General features: G+C 42.4%; 3 protein-coding genes across 4 annotated transcripts; 2 read left to right on the forward strand and 1 right to left on the reverse strand.

Moving 5' to 3' along the window:
- The first annotated feature begins 214 nt into the window (after positions 1-214).
- On the forward strand, positions 215-6,684 carry tat (tyrosine aminotransferase). Its single transcript, XM_076733408.1, has 11 exons — positions 215-512; positions 850-954; positions 1,161-1,228; positions 1,853-2,011; positions 2,359-2,497; positions 2,668-2,720; positions 4,758-4,910; positions 5,022-5,150; positions 5,488-5,571; positions 6,306-6,404; positions 6,544-6,684. The coding sequence occupies exons 1-11, from the start codon at positions 215-217 to the stop codon at positions 6,682-6,684; spliced, it is 1,428 nt and encodes a 475-aa protein (XP_076589523.1).
- A 1,843-nt stretch (positions 6,685-8,527) lies between these two features.
- On the forward strand, positions 8,528-15,307 carry LOC143322296 (aldo-keto reductase family 1 member B1). Of its 2 annotated transcripts, none has more exons than XM_076733409.1 (10): positions 8,528-8,646; positions 10,557-10,733; positions 11,059-11,175; positions 11,606-11,683; positions 12,085-12,201; positions 12,799-12,911; positions 13,940-14,027; positions 14,106-14,189; positions 14,872-14,954; positions 15,040-15,307. In XM_076733409.1, the coding sequence occupies exons 1-10, from the start codon at positions 8,557-8,559 to the stop codon at positions 15,071-15,073; spliced, it is 981 nt and encodes a 326-aa protein (XP_076589524.1). In that variant the 5' UTR covers positions 8,528-8,556; the 3' UTR covers positions 15,074-15,307. The 2 variants fall into 2 exon arrangements, with proteins under 2 accessions (XP_076589524.1, XP_076589525.1); XM_076733410.1 differs by having other exon boundaries at positions 11,059-11,151.
- An 851-nt stretch (positions 15,308-16,158) lies between these two features.
- On the reverse strand, positions 16,159-24,483 carry klhl36 (kelch-like family member 36). Its single transcript, XM_076733957.1, has 9 exons — positions 24,191-24,483; positions 22,943-23,044; positions 21,391-21,585; positions 21,069-21,191; positions 20,461-20,682; positions 19,008-19,313; positions 18,654-18,881; positions 18,310-18,467; positions 16,159-17,549 (listed from the first exon to the last, which is right to left on the reverse strand). Exons 2-9 carry the CDS (start codon positions 23,021-23,023, stop codon positions 16,976-16,978), a joined length of 1,887 nt encoding a protein of 628 aa, XP_076590072.1. The 5' UTR covers positions 23,024-23,044; positions 24,191-24,483; the 3' UTR covers positions 16,159-16,975.
- Positions 24,484-26,317: the final 1,834 nt, after the last annotated feature.

The raw sequence follows: 26,317 nt of genomic DNA on the forward strand, positions 1-26,317 counted from the left end.
CTTATTCCTCCTCTTCATGGAAAAATATTCATGCAACTATGTCTGCCAGATGAATGTAGTGGGGTAGAAGTAGAAAGTAGCATATAACAAAATACTCAAAGCACGTCAACATTAAACTGAAGGATAGTATTGAGTATATATATTTTCCATCACTGGAAATATCACTACATTGCTGCTCTAACACTTATTGTCCATCCTTATCATCAACGCCAGGATGGATAACAAGTCTTACTTAGTTCAGATGAATGGAAATGGAGTCCACGGAAAAAGCACTGTCAATGGCAAAAGCCTGAATGGGACTGGAGTCAATGGCAAAGGAGTGCACGGGAACGGCATCCACCACGTCAGTGTGAATGGAAGTTTGTATCCGGCAAAAGCCAAGAGCCGCAGGCAGAGATGGGAAGTGAAGTCCTCAGAGATGGCCAAAAACACACTCAATCCCATCAGGGCCATCGTGGATGGGATGAAAATCACCCCGAACCCGGATAAACCCATGATTGCACTCTCCATAGGTAAGAGGGTTTCTGCACCACAAAGAGGTGCTTCTAAAAACTTCTGGAGATACCAATATGTTGCTTACATGCAGTGCACATTTTCAGTTAATTTGTAACAATTAATGAATTAATCAGTTAGCCAATAATCCATAAAAACTTCCGCTTTATAGATTAATCCAGTAATGTATGTCTATAATCAATAAAGAATAACTATCCCCTTAGATTTCCAGTTAGTTTCTATGATTGGAAACAAAATAGACCAATGAATTACAATGCAATGGCATACTGTCCATTCACTGATTTTTACATTTATTTCACTGTTGACTGATTGCTTACCATCACATTTGCTCCTCAGGGGATCCCACTGTGTTTGGGAACCTGCCTACAGATGATGCAGTGCTTCAAGCCATGAAAAATGCCATAGACTCCCAAAAATACAACGGCTATGCTCCTTCTGTTGGTGAGTCACACTGATTATCAGGAAAACTTCAGTTTGTTTTGAGAGATGTACTGACTGGAAATGTATTTATGTCAGTAAATCACAAACTGCGTGCTCACGTTTTCCAAAAAATTAGTGGCAGTTATATGATTAGATTTTTCACTGTCTGTGGATCTGATGCATCTCTGTGTGCATGTCCTCTATATTTTCTCTGTGTCTACGGGCAGGTTATCTGAACAGCCGGCAAGCAGTGGCCAACTTCTACAGCTGCCCCGAGGCTCCACTAGAGGCAGAGGTGCTTACTACTCGTACACTTCATACCTTTCTCATTCATGCTTTTATGCTGAAAAACAAGTACTTATCATCAGTCTTCACTTGGATAAATAGAAGAGTAAAAAGTTGTTAAGCTCAAGTTGTCCTTACTTGAATATATACGTTTTTTACGGTACAACTCTGACATCAGAGAAGAAAAGCGTCCATAAATACATGGACACACTCATACCAAAAACTTTAAGTAACATTGCATTAGCTCAGCTTTATGCAGCACGTCCTACATCGTGCACAATCAGGTATCAAGTCTGTTCCATTATCAAGGGAGTCAGGAACATCAACAAGCTCAACATCTCACCCACTTTGCTCACATTAAGTATGCAAAGTGTGAAGGACGGTGAAGACCTCCCAGAACAACTAACCATGTCAATGCTCAAATTAAATTATATCCTTAAATTTCCCATTCTTTTGCAGTACTACCTTTACATCTGAGTCACATAAAACTAAAATCACATAGTAGTCCCTCAAAGTGCATGTCTTGGAAGTTAATCTGCTTGTTGCAGTGGCTTTATTCAGGTCAAAGAATACAAGCTGTCTGGTTTTGGTGTCTATGCTCTTAAAAGTAAAGTGCACCCACTCTCCCTTGCAGGATGTGATTTTGACCAGCGGCTGCAGTCAGGCCATTGACCTGGCTATCAGTGTTCTGTGTAACCCAGGGGACAATATCCTGGTCCCATGCCCAGGCTTCTCCTTATATAAGACTCTGGCTGTCTCCATGGGCATTGAGGTCAAACTCTACAACTTGCTGGTGAGTTGGGGGGGGGGGGGGTACCATCCCCCACCACACAGTTTATCTTCTTTTTGTTCAAAGTGCTGCCACTAACTGTAGCTACCTTTCAACTTGCAAGATAAAATCTATTTAATGCTCAACATGTATTTATCTATGGCTAAATAGAGATGTTGCTGATGATTTTTTTTTTTTTAATGTAATCTATCAATGCTGTGAGCATCTGAGATGAAATTCCAGTCATTTCCAATGTTTTGAGGTAGAGTATAGAGACAGGCAGTATAAAGATACCGTTCACCTTTCTGGTACACTTCATGCACGATGAAGTTTCTGTCCTCACCCTGACATACATCCACTTTGATTTGCAGCCAGACAAGTCATGGGAGGTCGACCTGCAACATTTGGAGAGCTTGATTGATGAGAGAACATCCTGTCTGATTGTCACCAACCCATCCAACCCATGTGGCTCCGTCTTCACCAAGGAACACCTACAGAAGATCATCAAAGGTGAGCTGCAAATCTCCCCCGTTCTGCTTCAGCAGGAACAACAGTTAAAACCCTCAAAAGCTCTGAATTGCCATCACAGTTGAAGTTAGAGACAAACATTTGGACGATCACATAAACGCAGCATTTGTCTCATCTCAGAGTAACAGCAAAATTATTCTTGTTCTTCTCAGTGGCCTCCAGACACTGTGTCCCCATTCTGGCTGATGAAATCTACAGCGATATGGTGAGTATAACTACACACCAAGTCACGTAGTGCAGGTTGGCAGGTGGCCTTGGCCCTCTGTAACACCAGTGAGACACATTTTTCATTACAATGATAGTGGTTTGGTGGTATTTGATGGCATTTGCCCTGGCTCTGAATGATGGGTGGACAACCCCACATCAGCACAGGGGGGATTATGAGGCCTTGTGCTGTGAATGAGGCCTGGAAGCAGCAACCAGTAAAGCGGGTACGCTGGATGAGCAGGGGGCAGGGAGGTCAGCAAGGGCAAGCAGTGGACGTGATGGGGGTGATAGCATTTTAAGCTCAGGCTGCGTGCATGTACATGTTTCAAAGTGCCACCCAGTTCAAATACAATGATGGTTTATCACAGTGTTTTTTCACATGATGGTGCTGCTCAGTCCAGAATTCATTCCTTGGGGAAACAGCATTTTTACCTCTCATGGTATCTGAGTATTTCATTATTTTAATAACATGACTTTTTTGGAGTATCACAACTTAGGTCTCAAAATATTACAGCGTTCTTTACGGGATATTATGACTCACAAATGACCAAATTGAAAAGTTGAAATCAGAAAACAACATTGTTGGCACATTCTGTCCAAAGCGACGAGATCAATGTCAGCCTTGACGAAGTCTGTATTGGTCAAACTTAAGTTGAAGGTCGTGCAAACATGTAGGCAGATATACAGTACACTTGTGCATAGAGTCCTGTACACACAGACACATAGACAGGCAAGAACACACAAACACACTCACAGGCAGGCTGGATGTTGTTTGTCAGCTCAATAAAAATGTGGTGATAAGGCCAGAGTGGAATTGTCTGGTGCAGTAGTTTTCCACTTTTCAACATTCAGATAAGGTGATAAATGCGAATCATGGGTCATGTTTAAAGGCATTGCTCAGCTTTGATTCACTGAATATCGAATAATTCAGTATTCAGTCTTTCTGTCTGTCAGTAGAGTTCCAGAAATTAAACTTTGTCTCACATCTACGAAAAATAAAAACAATTAAAAAGCGTCTTTCCATCAGTTGCGCAAAGAAGAGTGAGTTTTGCTTTTGCTGTGAGTGGAAAAGTCCAGCAGCACTAACATCTCACCATTTCACATTTCACACCAGCAGAGCAGAATGACTCTGCACTTTTTCGCCTGCATGTGCTTGCAATTAATGCGGATGTGGGGTTTTGGCAGCAGAAGCGGGAGGAATTGGGGGCGTGTAGTGGTGGGTGGAGAGCTGGGCTGGGGGTGTGGTGTTGGGGCCTTTCTTTTATGACTTGAGTGTTTGAAGGCTAAGAGGCCAGCGTATCTGTGAACTGCACCAACCAAACAAGGCTCAGTCAGTGGGGCATAACCCCCTGTGTCCCTCTCCCCCATAAGACCCTGAGCAGTAAATTATATATTTTTAACTCATGTCTTCACAGTTGAGGTCCTCTCTGTGTACCTGCATGAGTCCTAAAGTCAGTCATTATCATTCTACACTTACAGAATTAACTGTTGTCCTTTTTCACACTTTTCATACATCTGCATGTATTTTCATTCACATACTATTTTTCATGTCACACAACATACTGATCACATTGTTTTAATGTGTTCCACTCTTACTCGATTTCAGAGAGGGGAGGGATGGGGGAGTCAGCCACAAGCCCGAAATTGCTCTAAATTGCTATGCTGACATATATACTGTACAGGCACATTTCAGATGTCAATTGCTGTTGTGTCAGTAAAGCAGTCTGGCCAATAGGACGCGGGGCAGTTCCCCGGTCAGCGTCAAAGATGCTTTCTGGCTTTAATAGGATCCAGCTTTGTGTGGGAGGAGCATATCTCACTGTGGTTACCGTATCATCAATCTCTCCCTCACCCACCTCCCCAACCCCCAGCCCCCAGCCCCCAACTCTACTTGTCTTTTTCTCCTCATATTCCTCCTTTAGTCTCTCCCCTACCCCCCGAATAAATATGAAATATTATGCGATTAAATGTTAACAAAAAAAATCATTTTACTTAACACTAAGCATATTTCATGTGTTCCTGCTCCTGTCCTCAGGTTTTCCCAGGTTCCGCTTGTCCGTCCATGGCGTCTCTCAGCAGTGACGTTCCCATCCTTTCCTGCGGCGGCTTGGCTAAACGCTGGCTGGTCCCCGGTTGGAGGATGGGATGGATCCTCATCCATGACAGGAATGACATATTTGGGTCTGAGGTACATAGATGCTTTTGTGCATTGTTTTAACAGATAGGAAGAGATAGAATAGGAAGACTTCAGTTCTGTTAGATTTAGCCAGGTGACACATGCAGTCTGTCCTCTCTGAAGATTCGGCAGGGTCTGGTGAAACTGACCCAACGTATTCTGGGGGCCTGCAGCATCGTTCAGGGCGCCCTGGAGAGCATCCTCAACAACACACCTCAAAGCTTCTACAACAACACCATCCGCTTTCTGAAGGTAGGACTGCGCAATATCTTTTTACTTTTTAACGTGTCTCCATTTTACGGGGACTAACACTTTGATCAAAACACTTAGATTTTGACTTTATATTTTATTTACATTTTCAGATATCTGGTCAAGATATGCAAATGCATATATTCTGCAGCTGTTATATGTTAGAATCACATTCTAGATGTTAATAGTATTTATATATACATATATTTTCAATTTATGTGACTAAACTTTTTAACTATGTCTTGATGTGTGGTCAGTTTTCGTCTGTTTTGTTTTAACATTTTTTTTTTTTTTTACCTGTCTCATTTATTTTTGTTCTGATTTATCTTTTCTTCCTCAGACCAACTCAGAAATTTGTTACAATGAGCTGTCCACCATCCCCGGCCTGAACCCCGTTATGCCTTCAGGAGCCATGTACCTCATGGTCAGTACTATAAGTGTGTGTATGTGGTTTATTCTGAACATGGACACACATGCAAATAGTTTTTGTGTCATGGTGACTTTGTAGTTAAGGGGTACGGGACAGATTATACACATCAAGCTTTCTCATCACTTGATTTAAAGTCAGACTGCACCTTATTGATCAATACCAATAAATAACCATATGTTGTATTGTAGTAGTTTATGTATATACTTATGTATATACAGTATGTGTGTGTATATTTATATTTTTGGTAAAAAATCTCAAGAACTAGTTTCCACCTGAAATGTCCAAGTTATCCTATAAATTATGAAAGATATCAAAAAAGCCTCAGGAAATTAGTAGCAGTTATGTTACAGCCACACATGGAAATTTAGAAGGAAAAAACAATTTAATTCAATTAGTATGTTATTTTTAGAACGTCATTGATAATTATTTTTTTAGCTCTTTCTGTGGCTGATACAGGTGTTAGAAAATGACATGAAGCTAAAGTAGTTTAACAGGAAAAAACACATCATATACATGTATTAAACATATACATTCACCAGATGAGCCAGACTTAATGGACGTTGTAACATCAGCAGTATTTCACATTCAGATTCTAATCCCACCAGTCCATGCACGTGAACCTAAACCTTCTATCATTCTACACTATTTTATTGACTCACTAGAGGTTTGAATATGAATTTCAGCTTCTTCTAAGAGAAAATTGTGTGTGTATGTCCACATTTGTGCAGGTGGGGATTGACATGGATCACTTTCCAGATTTTAAAAATGACGTGGACTTCACTGAACGGCTGGTGACCGAGCAGTCTGTCTTCTGTCTGCCTGCCTCAGTAAGACTTCATCCCCTTTTTGTCACTGCTTATCGTTCATCCATTTGTCCTCACATCTGCCTACAAGCTTCAATCCAAAATGACAAACATGTATTATGACTTTAATAACTAAGAGTATCCATGTTCTGTCCTCTTCCAGGCGTTTGAGTATCCTAACTTCTGTCGCATTGTGGTGACGGTGCCGGAGGAGATGATGGTGGAGGCCTGTGCTCGGATCAGGGAGTTTTGCCAGCACCATTATCGGCCCTGCAGCCGCGACAGCAATGATCTGGATCAGTGACGCAGCAGAGCGGGACCAGACTGACAGCATGGACCTCGTGGAGACCAAAGCCTGGAGGATGGAAGAACTGATCCTCACATATGCAGAGCTGGAATCAGCCTTGAAATTTGATTCCACCATGTTATGAAGTTAGAGGTGCAGAAATCTGATGTCAGAACTGTGTTAATAGTCATCACTGTGGCAACAAAAAGCTTGGAAGCAACATATCTGATGGTCCATTGATGATGTAATTTTTTATGTAAACCATAAGAAATGAGCAGACCTAATATTTATATTTTATACAGGAAACCTCTACTTGTCTTTATGTATTTATATAATTTGTGTAACGCTTTGTATATCTATATAATGTAACTTCTTTGGTATCAGCTGTAGGATGATCTCTCTATACTGCACACACCAGCTGGCTTCTTTGCTGTCACAATCAGGGAAAGTAAATATGTATTTGAACCTCCTGTTTTAGAAATGTTATGAACTGATAATCATATGCATGCTTTGCTTGTGCTAGAAAACAATTCTCCTCATCACAACATTCTGTATATTTTTATGTAAATTAATTGTGTGTCACATATATTTACAGACACAAAATTCAACTTAGTAGTTTTCTTAATAGTTACCAAATAAAAACGTGTTGACATGACTGGTGTTGATTAAAATCATAAAAGATAATTAGATACACAATTGGCTTTACCAGTACAGACATTGTGTACACTTTGAGTGGACTCAGAGTGTTTTGAGCACAAAATGTACTGAGCCTTATGAAGACTGTGCTGTGTGCAACAGCAGCCTGAGAGGACTCTCATAGCATGGCTGTATACTGTCACTCTGTTGCTTGACTATTGCAAATGGAAAGCATTATTTATAATGCTTTCCATTTGCAATAGCCCAAAGGTAGAAAAACCTATGGGCCCTTAGTGACCACTTGTTTTTGCTCATTGGGTTAAAATAATCTAAAATAAGATAACAGTGCAGGACCCATCTTAAGCCCCTCATCATTTCATCTTAATAATTAGGAGTCCAAACATATTTTCAATAATCATATTACCACAAACCAAATGACACACAATTAATTTGAGGCTTTCGAGCCCAGAGGTTTGCTTGCTTTGTTCATTGGTAATCCAGTCTTGAATATTCTTATAAGAAAAATAAAATAGTAATAAATGAATTTTAAAAAATAAAAGGTCAGCAATAAAAACATTCAGAAAATGTGAATTTTAAGAATTGGCATTAATTTAATTAATTAATTTATTAATCACAATGCTACTGCACAATCTTATCTTCTGGAACAAAACATCCTTTAAATAAATATCGAGACATCTGTTTTACAAATGAACCTTTTATGACTTTTATGACTGGATACAGTTAAAAAAAAAAAAACAAAAAAAAAAAAAAAAAACTCATTTTCCTTCAAATCTACAGCCTTTGTACTTGCACAGTTCAGTAATACAATATCGCCACCTAATGTTGAAAAGGAAATATTACAGCAGAATTTTCTGACAATGTGACCCTGCCTCTATGTGTTTGTCTGTGTGTGTGTGTGCACTACTACCCCTATGAGAAGAGTGACCTTTGCAACATGCTCCTCCTCACTTACTGAGTATGTGCACAAATACTTCACAGCGGTGAAGTACTTCATGTGTTGTCCAATAATTAACTGCAGCACTGATAAGGCAGGAAGACGAGCGAGAAAGAAAGAGAGAGGGGGAGAAAAAGAGTAAAGGAAAGAAACACATGACACAGAGAAATGAACTCGGCAAAGAAAAAGGACGTTGACTCAGCAGTTGCAGTTTGAGGGGGAAAGAGGAAGAGGAAAGCCCTGCCAGTAAACTAGTGTGTGCAGAGTTTCTCATTCTGTCTTTCTCCAGCAGTGGCTAAATGAACTCCATGGAGGACACACAGGTGGCCAGGAACATAGAGCTGAATGATGGCACACGAATGCCAGCTCTGGGTCTGGGGACATGGAAGGTAGCCTCTACACTCATTTCTATATCTGTTTTTACTGTCAAGAATCCAGTTACCATCAGTTTGTTGTCTTGCATACTGCTGCATAAGAGCAATGCTCTTAATGATTCTTTAAAGTTATATGCATCGAGGTAAAAGTGTTAAATGGAATGAAGTAATGAATGAAGTCTGCCTAGTGAGGCAATTGAAAATATTTCTGATTGGGTGTCCTTGGCAGAGAAATTAGCTAACAGATCCTTTCTCCTTTATGGAAGGTTGTTAATAGTTTGACATTTTGGGAAATTAGCTTGTTTTGCTTTCTTACCAAGAGTTAGATGAGAAAAATTATGAAGTTACGACCATGAGTCAATTAGCTTCCCTTAGCTTAGCATAAAGACTGGAAGCACAGGCACACAGCTAGCTTTGCTCTGACCAATGTTCAGAAATACGCTCATGAGCACTTCTAAAGCTTGTTTGTTTAATGCCTATAAAAAACAAAATATGACTTCCTTAGTCCTCCCTAGTTTTACTGGCAACTTCACTATGATGACAAGACACCGGGATGTTTCTGTGCCAGGAGAGATTTATGCCTAGTCCACACATACACAGGTATTTTTCTAAATGAAGCTTTTTTTAAAATGTGTTTTGGTGTTTCGTCCACACACATGAGCAGTATTGGGTCACTGAAACTGAACTTTTTGCAAAACTCCAAAATAGTGCTGGCGCTAACCTTGCTAACAGCACTGTTTACACATACAGACGTTGTTGAGGACACTTCTATTGTGGAACAGAGGCATTTAAAAAATGCACCACCAATGTCACTGGTTTTGGACAATCGTCATATCCTGATTGAGAGGTTACATGATAGGGTGGGCACATCACGTATAGCATTACTGTGTTTTCATCCTACCCCACCGACAGAAGTTTCACTGTCTCTCTTGGAGACTCTGTGTCTCCACTGTCTTGTGGTGTCCCACAGGGCTTGGTTCTGGGGCCTCTGTCATTCCCTTTATATTTGCTGCCCTTGTGACAAATGATAAACAAATTCAATATTGCTCATCATTTATTTGTAGATACCCAACCCCACTTAGCAAGACAGAGTTTCGGGTAGTTGCTGCAGAAAAGGTAGCCCACATGATCATGCAAAGTATTGGGCCTCTTGCCTCTGCTGCCCCCTAGACTTACAGTCTACTGATTCCGTGGAGTCTTTTAAAAGGCAGCTAAAGACCTATCTGTTGAGACAGGCATTTGGGTAACCTGTAAAATATATATATATATATATATATATATATATATATATATATGTGTGTGTGTGTGTGTGTGTGTGTGTGTGTGTGATCTTAAATAGATTTCATAGATTCTACAGCTCTGGTACTTGCTATAAATCTATTAATGGATGTGGTGTCCAACAGTGGAATAATGGTCCAGTGACCCAAACACTCCCTGTTGCTTAATGTACCAAAAACTCAGACAAAGACCTACTTTATAAAACTCTGTGTTTTTTTTGTTTTTTTTAACCTCAGCTGGCTGTTTCTGTTTCTACAAGATGTGCATGCTGTTCCTATGCTATCATGTTTTACTACCAGTTATTGCTGTTTTTATGTTGCATTTGACTGCTTTTGTCCTATGGCAGCATTTTCACTGTAGGGGTAATAAAGCTAATCTTATTCAACTGTACCTTGAACTTGATAAATCTTACAGGAATAGTTCAACACTTTGGGGAAAACACTTATTGCTTTCTTGCTGGGAATTAGATGAAAAAAATCAATATCTGGCAATTAAATATGAAGCTACAGTCAGCAGTCAGTTAACTTAACATACACACTGGAAACAATGGGAAACAGCTTGCCTGACTCTGTGCAAAGGGAACAAAATTCACTTACCAGCACCTCTAAAACCTTTAAAAAAATGTTTAAATGTTATTCTTCTTGCAGTCTTCCTTTTTCCCACGGACCTCAATCCAGGGTGCAGTAGAGACTGCCATTGCAGCTGGCTACCGCCACATAGACACTGCTTACAGCTACAACAATGAGGTTGATATTGGCAAGGCTCTTCAATCCAAGATGAAGCAAGGCATCATCAGGCGCCAGGATGTGTTCATCGTCAGTAAGGTGGGTGCTGAGGAGAACAGGTGTTACCGCTGAGCCAAAGGTGCAACACGAGAAAGGGGAATTACATTTCAGTTGTTTACACAACTGAGACATTTTGTCCTTTCTGAATTGCAAAGAGTAGAAAAAAAAACACCTGACTGAACCTTACACACGGATAAAACCAGGTTCCTTTGATTTATTTAAATAAGCTTTTTAGGTACTAAAAGAAAAAAAAAGTACCATATTTTAGAATACCTAATGCATTATCCGCTGCATTATATATCATATATGATATTTAATTCTCCTGTTAACCCTGCTGTTCTGTACTTTTTTTTTTTTTTTACAGCTGTGGTGTACCCATCATGCCCCAGAAGACATCCCCGTGTGCCTGAATAAGTCCCTGAATGATCTCCAGCTGGACTACCTGGATCTCTACCTTGTGCATTTCCCTGTTGGCCTAAAGGTTTATTGTAACATCTGAAATAGTGTGGTAGAATAAAAATTTTACTGTCTCTTATCCTGCCCTTACCCCAGGCTAGGAAAAAAGAGGAGGTGGAGCAGGTGTGACATTGGAGTTCTGACACTATACATCTAACAAATACAACTTAAGTATTACCCTATTTTGGTCTCCACCAACTCCTACAAGATACTTGCGTACAAATGTACAGAAAAATATCTGATTCTTAACCTGCTGGATGTTTGACTTTATCCATCAGCTATTCACATGCTAATTTCATGTGGCACAGGTTAAGAATCATTTCTGGCTTTATATATTCTTAAATTTGCTAAATATCCTTGAAAGAGGGAATCAATTCTAAACATTGAAGAAAGGACACACACCGTATCTTTACCGATGAGCTTTTATTTGACTGCTACTTTACATCTCCTCCTAGAAAATGGGTGATGAGCTTTTCCCAAAGAAGGATGGAAAGATGCTGACCTCTGACATAGACTACATAGACGTATGGAGGGTAAGAACACGTGTGCTCTCTCTGGTTTCAGTGTGCACAGGCATCACCACAGCTCAATTAGCAGTTGAAAAATATTAAAAACAAAAACTAAAATCTATGCTAGAACAGTAATAGAAATGACAACAGGGAACGGAAATTACACAGATGTACACATAGAGAATATATTTAGATGAATTCATCCACATTTTTTAACTGATATAGAGTCACTTCAGCTTGTCATGCAACTTACAGAAAAACAGAATATAAATAATTTCCTAAACTTAGTTGGATGTCCTACAAGGGTGATTTTTTTTCAAGTTTTTCAGGTAAACCACAAAAGCCTTTTCAAGTGGATTGTGGATGTTTTCTCTCTTTTTTTCTTTTTCTTTTTCTTTTTAACTGTGTCTTTGTCATGTTTGCAGGGGATGGAAGCCCTGCAAGCCTCAGGGAAGGTGAAGAGCATCGGTGTGTCCAACTTCAACATCCTGCAGCTGGAGAGACTTCTTGCTCTGTGCAGGGTGCCTCCTGCTGTCAATCAGGTACTGCATATTTGGCTACTTTATTGACATAAGCAGGAGAAAGTCTGAGTCATTCAAGTTTGGTTTCCTTATACCCTCATACTTCTTCAGGTATGGAGCCATGCTCCATACTTTCATTTATTGTGCAAGTAAGAAGTGATCCGACATCATTTGGGTTGTTTTGATTAACTGCCTGGTAGAACTCAGGTTAAATTATAGAAAGAGGACAAAGACAAGACAATCTGGTTACAAGTTGGGTTTAGAATCTGTTCCTGTGCAGTGGTGAAATGTCGTTCCAGGAGCAAGAAAGAGAAAGATCAGAATATGTGAAAATGGCTTTACTTTACATTAAATTCAACATAGCATCATCACATCATGTCACTGCACGGACTGTTCATGTGATAATGTGATGTACTCACATTACATCATACAGTGGTGCACCTAGATTATCATGATGTAATATACATTAAAAAAGTCATGCTTTTGCTCTCATTGCTCTTTAGGGAGAGCTTCTCTGGGCTGAATTTTAGTCCTGTTCAGCAGCTGACTTTAAATTCAAGCTGTCTCTATCAGCATCCATACGTGCACACCTTTTATTTGGTGTTATATCATTCATAGGTGGAGCTACATCCCTACCTGGTGCAGACAGAGCTGATAGAATTCTGTAAATCCAAGAACATTGCCCTGACTGCCTACAGCCCCTTTGGCTCACCTGCAAGATCCCCAAAGCTGTAAGACACATCACTCACACCCTCCACTGACAGAGAGTGATGATTACATATGAATTAAGAACCTGGGAGCTTCTGTTGATGTCATAAACTCAGGTGTGATCATGGTCAGAGATCATTGTCTGATCCATAAAGGACACATTTATTTAATGCACTTCTGCTGACATCTTCGCATCAGTTCAGAGAGTTCAAAGAAACAGCTCCGTTTTCCATTTGCGCTTTAATTTCATTTATTCAAAAATAGGATAAATCTCGGTTTGCAGTATGGAAGATGAAGTGAAATATAACACACATTGTTATACAGTATCCATTTCCTTTTCATTTATGTATTTATTGTGTCATTTTTAGAGGTGTCTTTGTCTCTTTCTGCCTTTTCAGTTGTCGGTCTGGTTGAACCATTGTACAGCATTTTGTTAGCCTGTACATAACGTGAACAGTAGTGCATGGTTTTCATTTAGTTGTGACACAGTGCATGCATAGGTAAAAAGAAACACATATTGCAATGGGCGTTTTAAATCTTCCATAATGCAGCAGTGTGCTTCTCAACTCAAACTCTTGTCTCCAGGTTTCTCTGTACACCTGGGATCAGCACATCCAAACGAAACTTCTCATCTCATTGTGCAGAGAAACTTCTTTGACTTTGGACTTTGGACTTCTCATGAGTTCCAAAGAAACCTTCAGATGATGTGGAGGATCTCACTGACTTAGTCTGACAGTGAGGTTAGGTGGTCAGCAGATGTCACAACCCCGAGCCTCATTGTCATGCCATCAGTTTTCTACTTTTAAAAAGCCTTATGTGATCTATAACCTCTGAGCTGGAGTTCATTAAGAAGTAGTCTAATGAAATTCACAGCTCATAATGCAGATGGTAGGTGAGGTTCTTCAATGTTTCTGATGCAGACTGAAGTAGGATGCAGTATTTTCTGGAGAAATATGGAGAGTAACAGAAATTGATTTTATTTTCCCATGGGGCCTACTAAATCGTGAAATAAAAATCCCATGCTCTGGTCTTTTTGTCTTACCTATCATAGAATAAGAGAAGACGCTGATCCACATAAGCTCCTGGAGGACCCAGTCGTAGCAGATATAGCCAAGAAGCACAGACACAGCCCTGCACAGGTCAGTGTGAGTGAGAGCAGCGAAAAGGTGTGAACATGTGTGTGTATTGCTTTGTTCATAACGGCGATGCTCTCCCAGGTATTGCTGAGGTACCACGTGCAGCAGGGTGTTGCGGTCATCCCGAAGAGTGACAAGCCTCATCACATCCTTGAAAACACAAAGGTAAAATCCTCTCCGTCCTCTCTCATTGTATCCACTTACTGCTCCGTTCTATCGCGCTCACTCCTACTAATTGAAAAACAAGCCCTACTTGTTATGTTTTATATGTCTATATTTAAAACTGTATTAATTGATCAACAGAACAACCTGAAAACACTGTCATATTACCAGCTTCTAAATTTGATATTGGAAAATGTTTTCAAAAGAAGTGCTTATAACAGATCCAGCAGACACAGAGCAAAGTTATTTGGTTAATTGTTTCAGACCAGATGAATGTAAGTCCAGTATTCACACTGGTAGAGCTGCTTTGGTGCTTTGGCTTGTATAAAATAATTGTCTCTAGGCACCCCGGCACCACCTGGGAGTGTGTACCATTTAACAAGGCTGAGTCCTTACTGCTGCAGCCAGGGCTCAATTCTAGCCAGGGGTCCTTTGCTGCATGTCATCCCCTCTCTCCTGCCTTTCCTGTCTCTGTACAACTGTCACTATCACAAATAAAGCAGAAATGCAAAAAAAAAAAAAGAAGAAGAAGAAGAAGAAGAAGAAGAAGAAGCAAAAAAACAACCAATATGGTTCGACACCATCACAGAGCCTGTCAGCCTCTTGGAGTGTGCACATACATGTGTAAGTATTTTGACTTGGACTTGGATCCAAATGTTATCCCCACTGCTGGTGTTTTGTGCAGATCTTTGACTTCAGCCTGACCGATGAAGACATGAGAGCACTGAGAGGACTGGACCGAGGATGGAAAGCCTGCCTACTGGATGAGTAAGTCGACACACAGCCATTAGAGCAACAGTCATCTGCAAGGTTTGACTCTTTTCACAGTCATGGCTGTTTTTCTGTTCCTCAGGATCAAGTCTCATCCGTACTACCCTTTCGTATGAGGAGAGAAAGAACAAGAGACTGGATCTACTGATACCATGAGCATCACCCAGGCCAGCTGCATGCAGTCCACCCACAGCGTCACACACTGGGATTCATCAGTGACTTGTTTACCGAATAATGCTGGAATGTGAAGACGAGTCTGAAGACTGAAGAAGATTCAGCCTCCAAATAGGAATGTAATGAATGTGATAAATAATATCAGGGTGTTGATAAGCTCTTTTCTATTGTGCTGAAAACTGTAGTACTTACTTCTTCTAATTGTTTCCTCTGATGAATAAAACACTGCATGCTTGTGTTTCATACACTCTCTGTCTATGTGATGTGTTAAGGAAGGCATTTCTGGATGGACCTTGAAAAAGCATTCAACACTGCACAGACGAGGATTTTCAGTCTGCACATTAAGTTTAAATCTGTCCATGTAATTATAAAATAATACTGTCATTCACATGAGTGTACTGAGATGGTGGGTACAGTACCTTTGTTAGACCTTGGAGCTGGAATGAGGATACTGAACAAGATCACTGATTTTGGGAATTTGGCCCACCACGGTGGTCACCTGACCCAATATCCAACAGGACAACAGCAACAAAACCAACTGTCAGCGTTATCGCTCAGGCATACAGTACGTTCATTACTGTAGCTCTTGTAGGAGATGCTCAACAAACGAAAGCAAAGTGAATTATTTTCCCATCCCCCCTCACAAATCAGTGCCTGAAAATGCTGTCTTTGGCTGACTTTTTCATGCCTCCAGCTGACTTGAGTCTCAAAATATCCCTAAATTTGCCTAATTTCCCCTACGGGGGATTAATAAAGTCTTATTTCAAATATGTGTTTGATGATTTCACGCATGACATTGTGCCAAAAGACTGAGGTTAAAGACGTGCATCCCGGGCAGAAAGTCAGCACCCTCACCGGAGGGACATAGAAGAAATCACTGTTCTTGTACTGCAGTGTAAAGAAAAACAGCCCTAAGAGCCAGTTGGTGCTGAGTTATGGTTGTTACGATGAGACAAAAGCTGTTTGGTGGCAGATTTCAGGAGGACCTGGGTCATTCAAAATTTGAAACATCACAATCAAACAAGGGTTGGAAACATTAAATATTTAATAAGATTTAATACAAACAGACAGACGTCTGCTAGTTAACAACTGCTTAACTGTGGTAACAGAGTTGTTGCTACATGCCATGCTGTCATGTTATGTGTAGCCTACAATCCAAAATAAAGACACTGCAGTGAACTCATGTTTTTTCTTACAGCTCAGACAGCTCGAAGAAATCAGCTTTGTACAAAAGAATCTGCTGGTACGCCCAGTTTTAAGTCATCCTTCCGGGTGGCTTTCCTGTGTGCAGGTGGAGATTTGTCCACAGTGCAGATGACAGTGCCAGAGGGCCACTCCCACCCTTCAGCTCGTCTTGCAGGTTTGCGCTTCATACTAATCCACCATCCGGCCTTAGAGCTTCTACAAGCTCTCATTCCTGGACCTCAAAACGACAGAGACGCCTGAATGCTAAAACATATTTTTGTATCTACTGTACCAAGGACACAAAAACCACTGCTACCTTCAGAGTATATGTAGCTGTGAATGTAAATGTCTACAAACACTGTCCCTCATGTACTGTAGTTTCTGTCAAAATACATTTATCAGGTGTTCTTTGCCAAAGAAAACCTCTGGTTAATTCAGCGTTTATCAGTATCCCTCCTCCTCCTCCTCCTCTTCCTCCTCCTCTCCCTTGGTGTGATGCTGCAGTGCCTTTGGGCTTGTGAGAAAATGCTTCTGATACTTCTGATGTAAAATCGTTTCTCTCTGAGATTTGGTATCGGACGCATGTATCAGGCTCTGTCTCCGCCCGTCTCTGCGGGCCTCGTATTTTAGGACAAAGAGAAAGTCCTTCATCATCGTTGTTACGTGGGATGTGATATTCCTTTCACTCCTCGTCCCATCTTCTTCTTCTCCGGAGAGGAAGACGACGGTGAAGGCTTCACAGTGCACACACATGCGGAGGCCCCCGCAATGCGCTTTGGCAGGTCTGGCCCTCTGGACCACGAGCCCTTGTCAGGGTTGTACACCTGAGTGGCTCTGGAGAACGCCATACTCTCCCAGCTGTAGCCCCCCAGCACATAGATCCTCCCTGCCCAGACTGCAAGCCCTGCCTCGCTGTTGGGCAGCAGCAGTGGCGCCACCCGGGTCCACTGGCCGCTGTGTGGGTCGTAGGCCTCCACCTGCAGGATGTCAAAGCGCTCTGTGGTGTCTTCGTGGTCATCACTGCCCCCAATGGCATAGATGAGGTGATTGAGGGAGGCCATGCAGTGCCAGCCCCGGGCCAGAGACATGGCCTGGCGTTCTACCCACAGATCACTGTCCCGTGATGGATCGTAGCTGAGGACCTCTCGGCGGTATGGACCGATCTGATAGTCGTGACCACCTGAAATGTAGACTATGCCGAGGTGGACTGTCCCAGCATGGCCGTAAGTGAACCTAGAAAAGACAGAATTCAAAAAGCCAAATGTAGGACTGTTCAAAACAATTAATAACTCAAAGACTGTTAGAACTTTAACTATGATGAAGAAACAGCTTAATCATAGTTAAAGAACAGAAAACAGAAACAGAAAAAGCTGGCAAAAAGATAACTAAGCATACAGACTAGATGTCTACAGCTATGCCAGCAGGCGGGAGGCTGTTATGCCACACACTGCACAACAGTTGTATGATTGAAAACTGGACTGACAACTTCAGCGTCAAATGGGGCGAAAAAATTGAAATACTGGCCCACATTTGTTGCCAGAGGAAAGGACACATCATTTCCTCAAGGGGTTGTCATGTGCAGTGGCTGTTTAAGGACAACTCTTAACAGACTGGGCCCAACTTTTTCTAAAGATAAAACCTGTTCTGTTTAAAATGTTAGCACACCATTGCTTATTACACATCCAGCAGGTACAGAGGAGTATTAGCGTCAGTAATGTTTGTGTTCACACGACACGTAACTCCAACTCCAAGAGAGTAGAGCAGAGCTGAAAAGGACTGCAGAGAAAGATGCAAATATTACTTGACGACAAGGGAAACCTGTCACGCTTCATAGTAATTTGACCTGTTGATCGTATTGATGAAGCATTAAGTGTATCTGACACGTCAGGTGGCCACTGAGGAGACATCCTCAGGGGACCTTAAATGTCTGCATCAAATTTCATGGCAATGCGTCCGTCAGAGAAATTTACCTAGTAGTGACATGTGTTCCTACCTGGGCAGTCCTGCCACGTAGGACCAGCAGTCCTCAGCGGGACAATAAACCTCGACAGATGACAAAGCTCCAGTGTCATTCCTTCCACCCACAGCGATCAGGCACTCTCCAACTGCCCCCAAGTAAAAATCCACCCGCCGCTGGTTCATTGGAGCACCCTGGAAAAAACAGCACACTGTTATTATGTCTGGGCTGCTAACAGACAACAAGCCACAAACAGGAAGCAAGAAATCATAAAAGAACAAATAATGGCAGCTGGAGGGTGAGGAATCTACTTTTACTCTGACACCTTCCCAGATAAAGTTATTGATTAGAAGAAAAGAACTGGCTCTTTGGCTCAGTACCCTGGTCCACTGATTGTGGCGGGGGTCGTATCTGTACAGCAGGTTACAGGCAGCGTCTCCACCATTGTCCCTGGACGAGCTGCCGCCGGCGGCGAAGATAAAGCCCCCCAGCACTGCCAGGCAGTGGTGGCTCCGCTGCGCCGGCAGCTCCGTTTCCACCTCCCAGCTTCCTGATTCACCGTCTAGCCGGCAAACATTGGCGCTCAGCTCCTCTCCGCGCTCTGACACCTTGAAAAGTAAAGAGAGGAGATCTGAAGATTTCATTGTGAAAGATGCTGTAGATTCTCTGTTGTTTGACAATGTAATGCTGTACTCTGCTCCTGGCTCCTTTGGATTTAGAATTCAAAGCTGTACCTCTCCTCCAATCAGGAGCAGCTGCTCTACTCCTTCCCTCAGCTTGGTGCGTCCAGTCTGCAGGAGAGGCTGCGCGCTGGGCCTGGCGTGGTACAGCAGAGCTTCCTCCACCAGCGCCTCGCAGCCGGCCTCCTCCGGCAGCAGGGCCCGCACCGCCGGCAGCACCCGGCCCACGAGGTCCCCCATCGGCATCAGAGGGAAGCGGATGTGCGAGAGGAGCTGTCTGGCGTGGGCGGTTCGCTCGGGGCTCTGGCTGAGCCACTGCAGGGTGGCCTGAAGAAGCGCCTGCTCGCTGTCATGCTGAACCTGATGATGAAGAGAGGAGCTCAGAGATTAATTATGGCGGCTTCTAGTTTTCATCAGAGGCTGCAAAATGTCTCTTTCGCAACAGGATATAATTTTATCAGCAATTTTAATTATTTCTAGTAGTAGTGTGGATTATTTAAGGCTCCAGCTAAATAAGAAAGGAACCACAACACTGGTTTCTCATTTTGTCCATGTTCTAGCTTTCAACTCTCTCTGACCCACACCTCAGCATGACCCTTGATGCTCTTCTCCTCAGAAAAGCCTGCTGGCCTTTTCTGTCATTTTAAAAGCACTTTTCCTGTTGTGACCAGCGACAGAAGGAAGGAAGGAACTGAAGTCTCTCCTCCTGGCCCCTCTTTAAGTAGGGGAGGAAGGGCAGCTGTTTTCTTCTGACGTAATATTGATATTTCTTGTATTGAACAGTCTTCCTTCCGACCACTTTCAGTTGTACTCTAGAGGAATACCCAGTGTCTGTGTTTCTAATCCATAAACACCCTCAAATCTTGTTTTAGCTTCATAGATGAATTCTCAGAGCGCCTATCAATAACATAGTTTTTATCCCTGATTGACTCTTACCTCTCTCACTGGGCCCACTCACTGTCAGGGCCATATTATTAATCTTGCTTCATCTTGTGGGTTTGGATCATCACATCTGACATGTTCTGATCCTTGTATTCCTGATCACTGTTGAATATGCCTTAAGTTCATTTTATCCCCTTGTTTTAGCAGCTCACATGCACAGCGGGTCTTGAGTTGCCTCTGCGAGTGATTTCAGTCAAGCTTTTAACAAATAAATTTCAATATCATCTGACGGACAGCTCCTTTAAAGAGAATTAAAGAGGCTGAAATGACTTTGTTCATCTTTGTGAAGCCTGAAACCTGCTCGTTGCTGCTCCCAGCTTTACTTCTGGCTCGTTGAACTGCTTCCTTCTGCTGAATGAAAAAGCACTTTGTAAATCTTCTTTTTGAGCCGAGCTATATAAACAAAGTTTGATTATCATAATAGTACTCTCATTATCTAAGCCCTTTTCTCCAAACATGACGTGGATCCCATGTTGTGTCATGCTGAGGTTATTTTCTCAACGGCCGTTTCAAAGGTCAAGAATAAACTTCCAATCTAACCGTGCAAACAGTGCAGAGCATTTACCTGGCCGCTGGAGAGGTAGGAGGTGAGTTTGTGTAAAGGAATGTCACGAAGGAAATCGGGGGTGAAGGAGAGCGTGGCGAAGCGTGTGAGGATAAACTGGTCGATGAATGTGTCGAGCCGCTCCAGACTGTAGAGCAGAGCCAGCTCCTGCAGGTACAGGTAGTTGTCCTCGCTCACCTCCCTCTCCAGGTACTGGCAGCAGAAATCCACCGCTCGCCACACCTGAACGATAGCACGTTCTTACTTTTGCATTACATTTTACATTTCTTGACTATTCAAATGGTAACACTTTACTTGAACCTCTCTTATTACACAGTTCTAAGCACTGTGAATACAATTCAAATACTTTATAACACACTGTAAACGATGGGTAGATACAAACAGGACGTGCTTATCAATGTCAAACACTTCCTTACACTTCCCTTATGAGCCTTGCCCTCACTAGAAGCCTCAATTTTAGGTCACTTTTTAGTATTCTCACAACTGCAATACTTCTTAAATTTATTCGCATTTTCACTGCTGAGTTCTGGCCTATAGTGAAGCAAAAGCCTCTCTTTGTTCTGAGTCAAAGCCTGTTCTGTACCTTCAGTTCAGAGTTCAGCTTTTACCTGCAGAAGGTGGGCAGCTTCCAGCACATGGTCAATGTTTCCTCCATCCAATGGCAGCTCTCCGCTGTACAGGAAGTCCACTACAGCGTTCAGACCGATGTAGGACATCCCAACCAGCTCCACCTGCAGGCAGGAAGAGGACAATGGAGGTTAATCAGGAGTGGGACATATGATACTGTCTGCGTACACCATCCAACACATGTCACAGTTTATCTCAATGAAATTACTTTTAATAATCTTTATGTACGAAAATTGAGACAGAGAAAATAAAGAACAAAATGATGATTGGGATTTTCCCGTGTAGAAAGTGTTCCTTGTGTACCTCCTCCTGGCGTTCCTCCCTCATGCCCAAAGTGAACATAGCGTGAAAGTACGGGCTGGAGACGGCCAGCAGGGCTCGGTGAGCAGGGACCCTCTGGTCATCTGCCACCAGCACCACATCACAGAACTGGCTGTGCTGCCGCTGCTCGTTGAGGCCCTGCAGCACCTCCACAGCTTGATCCACCCAGCGGAACACCTGCCAACACAACAGCACAACACGCTGACGACAAGTTCGATGAAGGCCTCTCCCGAGAGGGTTTGCACTATTGAAAAAGCTATTTTTCACTTTTACAGCCTCAGTTTGATTCATTCACTTAAATTCCACCCACTGTCCAACAGCCAAATGCTGCGGCCTCTCCCAAACCGCGACGATACCAAGGTCTATTTCACACGTCAGCTGCCGCGCCAAGTGTAAATAGCATGACCCGGGCTGACCACAGTCCCACTTTGTCCCTGTTGCACATATCTCCTCATTTGCATAAGCAAGCCTGATAAAGGCCGGTGGGAAAACAATGAACAAGATTTGTTCTTCTACAGTGGCAGCAAACACATGAGCCATAATCAGAGCTTAACAAGATATTTTAGGCTGGCGAACAGAAACGTTGGTCGTTGAACAGCAGGGCTTTGTGCTGACACTCCCCCACAAACACACACACTGTGACAAACTCTCATAGTAGAGATGCTAGTCCATGTACCCACACAGTCACTCTCAGAGGGATGTAAATGTGCTTCTAGTGACTCTCACAGTTTCGATGTCTTTCCAGCCAGTTGCTGCTCATGGCTGGTTAGTTCTGACAAGTCACTGTCCATGCTACTCTGAGTGGTGGTCAGCTAGTTAATCATCACACACAACACAACTGAAGGCAGCCACTGTCTCCTTTTCATATTGAACCTGTTTTAGGTAACAGTGTGACAGTCAGCATCTTAGACAGGATCCAGCTGCTGTCCAAGAGCAAAGATGTTTGAATTCAATGTTATAGTCAATAATAAATGTAGAGGACCGGAGTCAAAGCAGAGCACAGACACTACTTATTTTACTTCATTCAGTTTGTCCCTGGAATTTAGCCGCATAGCTAATGCTAACGTTAGCTCACTAGCTGTCTGCAAGTATATATGGCTGATGTCCAGAGACAGCAGAGAGAAATGAATTTGTTTGCAGTCCTTTCCGCTCTGTCTGTGCTGAAGCTGGTGTTAAAGAGATCCTGTGATACCACAGCTGTTTAGGATAACCCGTATTTTCTCATATATATGGAGCCTTGTCTTGTTTTTTAACTACCTTGCACATGAAGACCTAAAAATGTTCAGATGGGCAGGTGTAGATTTGATGACAAAAGAGCTGGCAAAGCAGTTCCACACTGTACTACATCATCAGAAAGTACCATGTATATGATGATTACTGCTGAGAACAAAGCTAAGACTACTCCTTACAGGTCTAAGGTCACGTTTATAGTGTATATAGCTCCCCTCTTGTTTGTATGTATATGTGAGTCTGACTGTATGACTCAGCTCTGTGATCAGCCCTCTCATTGACACACACACAGACACACACTGACCTTGGACGACTCGCTGATCCGCTGGGGCCGACACACACGGCTCGGTTTGCCATTGTCCATAATGCATAATGCACCAGACATGTCCTCTCAAGCTGGCATCATCTAAATGACACACACACAAACACACATACACACACAAGCTGGCATTACAATACGAAGTAAGAGCTCATCTAACTGTAACTGTACCTCAATCCGAGTAGTAAATGAATCCTAATGAGAACCTGGGGTCTCATGTATAAAAGACTGCACAGCTTTCTTACCCAGAGATGGTGTAGGTCAGGTCCTACACCAGCTCTCCCTTTATACATCCCAATAAACTTGAAATTGAGCACACTTACCCCACCTTGGCTCCTCCCATAAATAACCTGGTAAATGACTATAACTGCACCCCTCTGTCACCTACTGTCCAATTAACAATGGCCAATCCTGCTGGAGAACACCCGGTATGAGTTGGAGGTGCTGATTGCTGAGACGGATTATTTGGTGGTTTGTCCTCCGGAGTCAATAACAAACGCAAACTGACGCAGTGGCAACGCAGCCGGCTCAGAGACCCCTACAATGGTCGAAATCAAAGAAAACACGGCCTGACCTCCAACTGGATGTCAAATTACACATCAGTTAATTACACACAATCCACGGGATCAACTACGCGTGACACGTGACCTGCTCCGAGTGCCTTTGCCCACCCGACACTGCGTTTTATGTGCTGTGCGCCTCGGCAACGGTGCGCTCCCTGACGTGCGTAAACATCTTCATCTTTCATCCATTTGAGTCTCATATTTAAGAAAAGTCAAGGAGGATGAGGAAAAAACACATTTTCCACATTGTCCACATAAATGATCAAAGCATTCTGATGTGTTCGCGGACATAAATATGGTTTTTTATAGACGACTTCACCGTCATAGCAGCGGAATTGGAGTGGAAAATTCATTTGGAAACACTTGGCGAGTTTCAGTACTTTGTAGTTCTGTCGTTGACGAGTTTGCGAGACCGTCCGCACGTTCTGACGTCGCGGACTTACATCCCGCGTGTGCGTGACAACCTGCGCACGTAAACTTCTAGTACGTACGCATCGTTTATACAAGAGGCCCCACAGAAGCTACGCATCTTTTTTAACGTCACATGGACGGGGAAATGTAGAGAAACTATTGTCCTCATCATTTTGCGCTGCTGACGGTTTTGGTCTTAGCTGGAAAAGAGAATATACAGTGTCACACAAAGTCAAGGTATAAACTGGCAAGTGCTTACATTTGGAGTTATGGTGGAGCAGATGGCATCTGGTTGCACTGAGATAGTTAGCCTAATAGCATCTCTTGTTACCGCAGTTTAGCACAAGAAGAAACAGGCAGCTGCATTTTTGGAGGAAACCAACATGCGACGCTTTTCAACGATGACACACAGTGGCCCGCTTCCTGAAACTGCCTCTTTCAACACAGTCTCTCCTTACACACACATATTCCAATAAATACATAGTTTCTCAGATCACACGCAGGGCTGCACAATGTAGCGCATCACCAGTGAGCTAGCTAGCTAGCCTGAATAAACAAACACACTTCCGGTTAAGACTTTCAAAATAAACTCGCTTCGCTTCGCCTACAAAAAACGTAATTTTAAACATAATTTTACATCATGTTTGTTGTAAAAACCTTAAATAACGTAAACACATTCAAAGATATTACACGTCGTGTATTGAACGTTTTATTATTTTGTTATTATTTTATTATTGTTTTAATTATGTTCTGTATTGTGGCATCCACCACAACATAAACAAGTTTCACCATGCTTGGATCTCAATGTTATTACCTAAGAGAGGTATTTCTGGATCGTATTTAACAAAATGTTATCAGATATGATTCTGTCTTGTGCTCATTCGTAGAAAAAAACAAAAGAAAAGATGAAACCAGCTCCCATCATATACTTAAAGGAGTCGGTTCATAGAGTTCATGAATGACACATCACTGGAGCAAGATGAGATTTGGAGTTCTGTTGGAAAACTTGAAGTTGCGACTTGGATTAACTTGGAGATGTCAATCTAGTTGATGATAAAAGAAGCGGACTGACCATTGTTGAATTGAATTTGTTCCCAAACCCATTCAGTGCAGATGGAAATTTGGACACAGATTGTGTGTAAACATCTTTTGGGAATATGTGATAAATGTGGACATGAGATGTGCAAACTGTAGAAACTGTAGAAAAGAACCCAAGTGTTTGGCAGAGTCATGAAGGGCGGCAAGCAGCCTGTCCAAAAAGAAAGAAAGAGATAGAAGTCATGAGGATCACGTCTAAGAGAAGGCTAAGTCATGAGGAGGCAGCGAGGAAAGAAAAGGACAAGGTTGAGATCTTAGCATTCTGGACATGGTGATTAGTTGTGCTGGTAAAGTGGAAAAGAAATCTGAGAGAATAGAAATAGATGTTGATGATGTGACAAAGCTGTTGGATATTGTGGGAGTCACTGGAGAAGAAGTGCAGGGGCTTCCAGGCCCTCTTAGAGCCTACACCCCTAATGGGATGAAGGAGGAGAACAAATTTTCTTTCCATTTCCTTTTTCCTTTTCTTTGTTAATCTGGAATAGACTGGAGAATTGAGGATTTTTTTCATTCCAGTAGCAGGTGGCAATGAAACAATTTGGATGCAAACCTCTAAAAACCCAACAAAGAAGAAGAAGATTACGCTGCAGTGGCTGCAGTGTAATCCTTGAGGGTGTCATGGGATTGGGAAATACCACAGACTGTACAAAACAATGGAGGTAATCTTTGTAACGTCACCCATAGGTTTCTGAAGAGCCATTGTGAAGCTCAGTGACAGGGGCTCTGGTCATCGCCATCTTGGCAGTGCCTGACTCATCCAAACTCTTGGCTAATACAAAAACGGGCAAAGAGGTGGAGCGTGGGTGGAGCTGAGGGGGGCTGAATGAAGCCTGGTTATTAAGTTAATAAAACCACATGTTCTGGGTACAAATAAGCTGCTGCAACCAGCAACCATCCACGAAGAACCGAGAACTGTAGAATCCAATACTCAGCAGAGTCTGGATAAAGAACAACCTCACATGGACATGAAGCCAGTCTCAAAGGTCAGGAGAAGGGTTAAATACTTGACCGGCTCAAGATTGCTTTCACAAACTGGTGTCGCAATCAGAGTCTCAACATAACAACGTCTGGAAAGTGCAGTTTTTTATTTTGCCTTACCATGTCTATGTTTGATGGGATCAGAAAGAAACTGTGTATTTTCTGCATTTCAGCTCTGAGCTAATGCCTAAATAAAGTCAGGGTTCAGCGTCTGCAGAGTGCCCTGACTGATCGCTATTAACAAGTTAATGATAATTTATGAGTTGTCAAAACAAAACTTTGTGTTCTACATGATGTAGTGTCAGGAGCC

Source organism: Chaetodon auriga, chromosome 6, assembly GCF_051107435.1.
Source record: "Chaetodon auriga isolate fChaAug3 chromosome 6, fChaAug3.hap1, whole genome shotgun sequence".
Lineage (NCBI taxonomy): Eukaryota > Metazoa > Chordata > Actinopteri > Chaetodontiformes > Chaetodontidae > Chaetodon > Chaetodon auriga.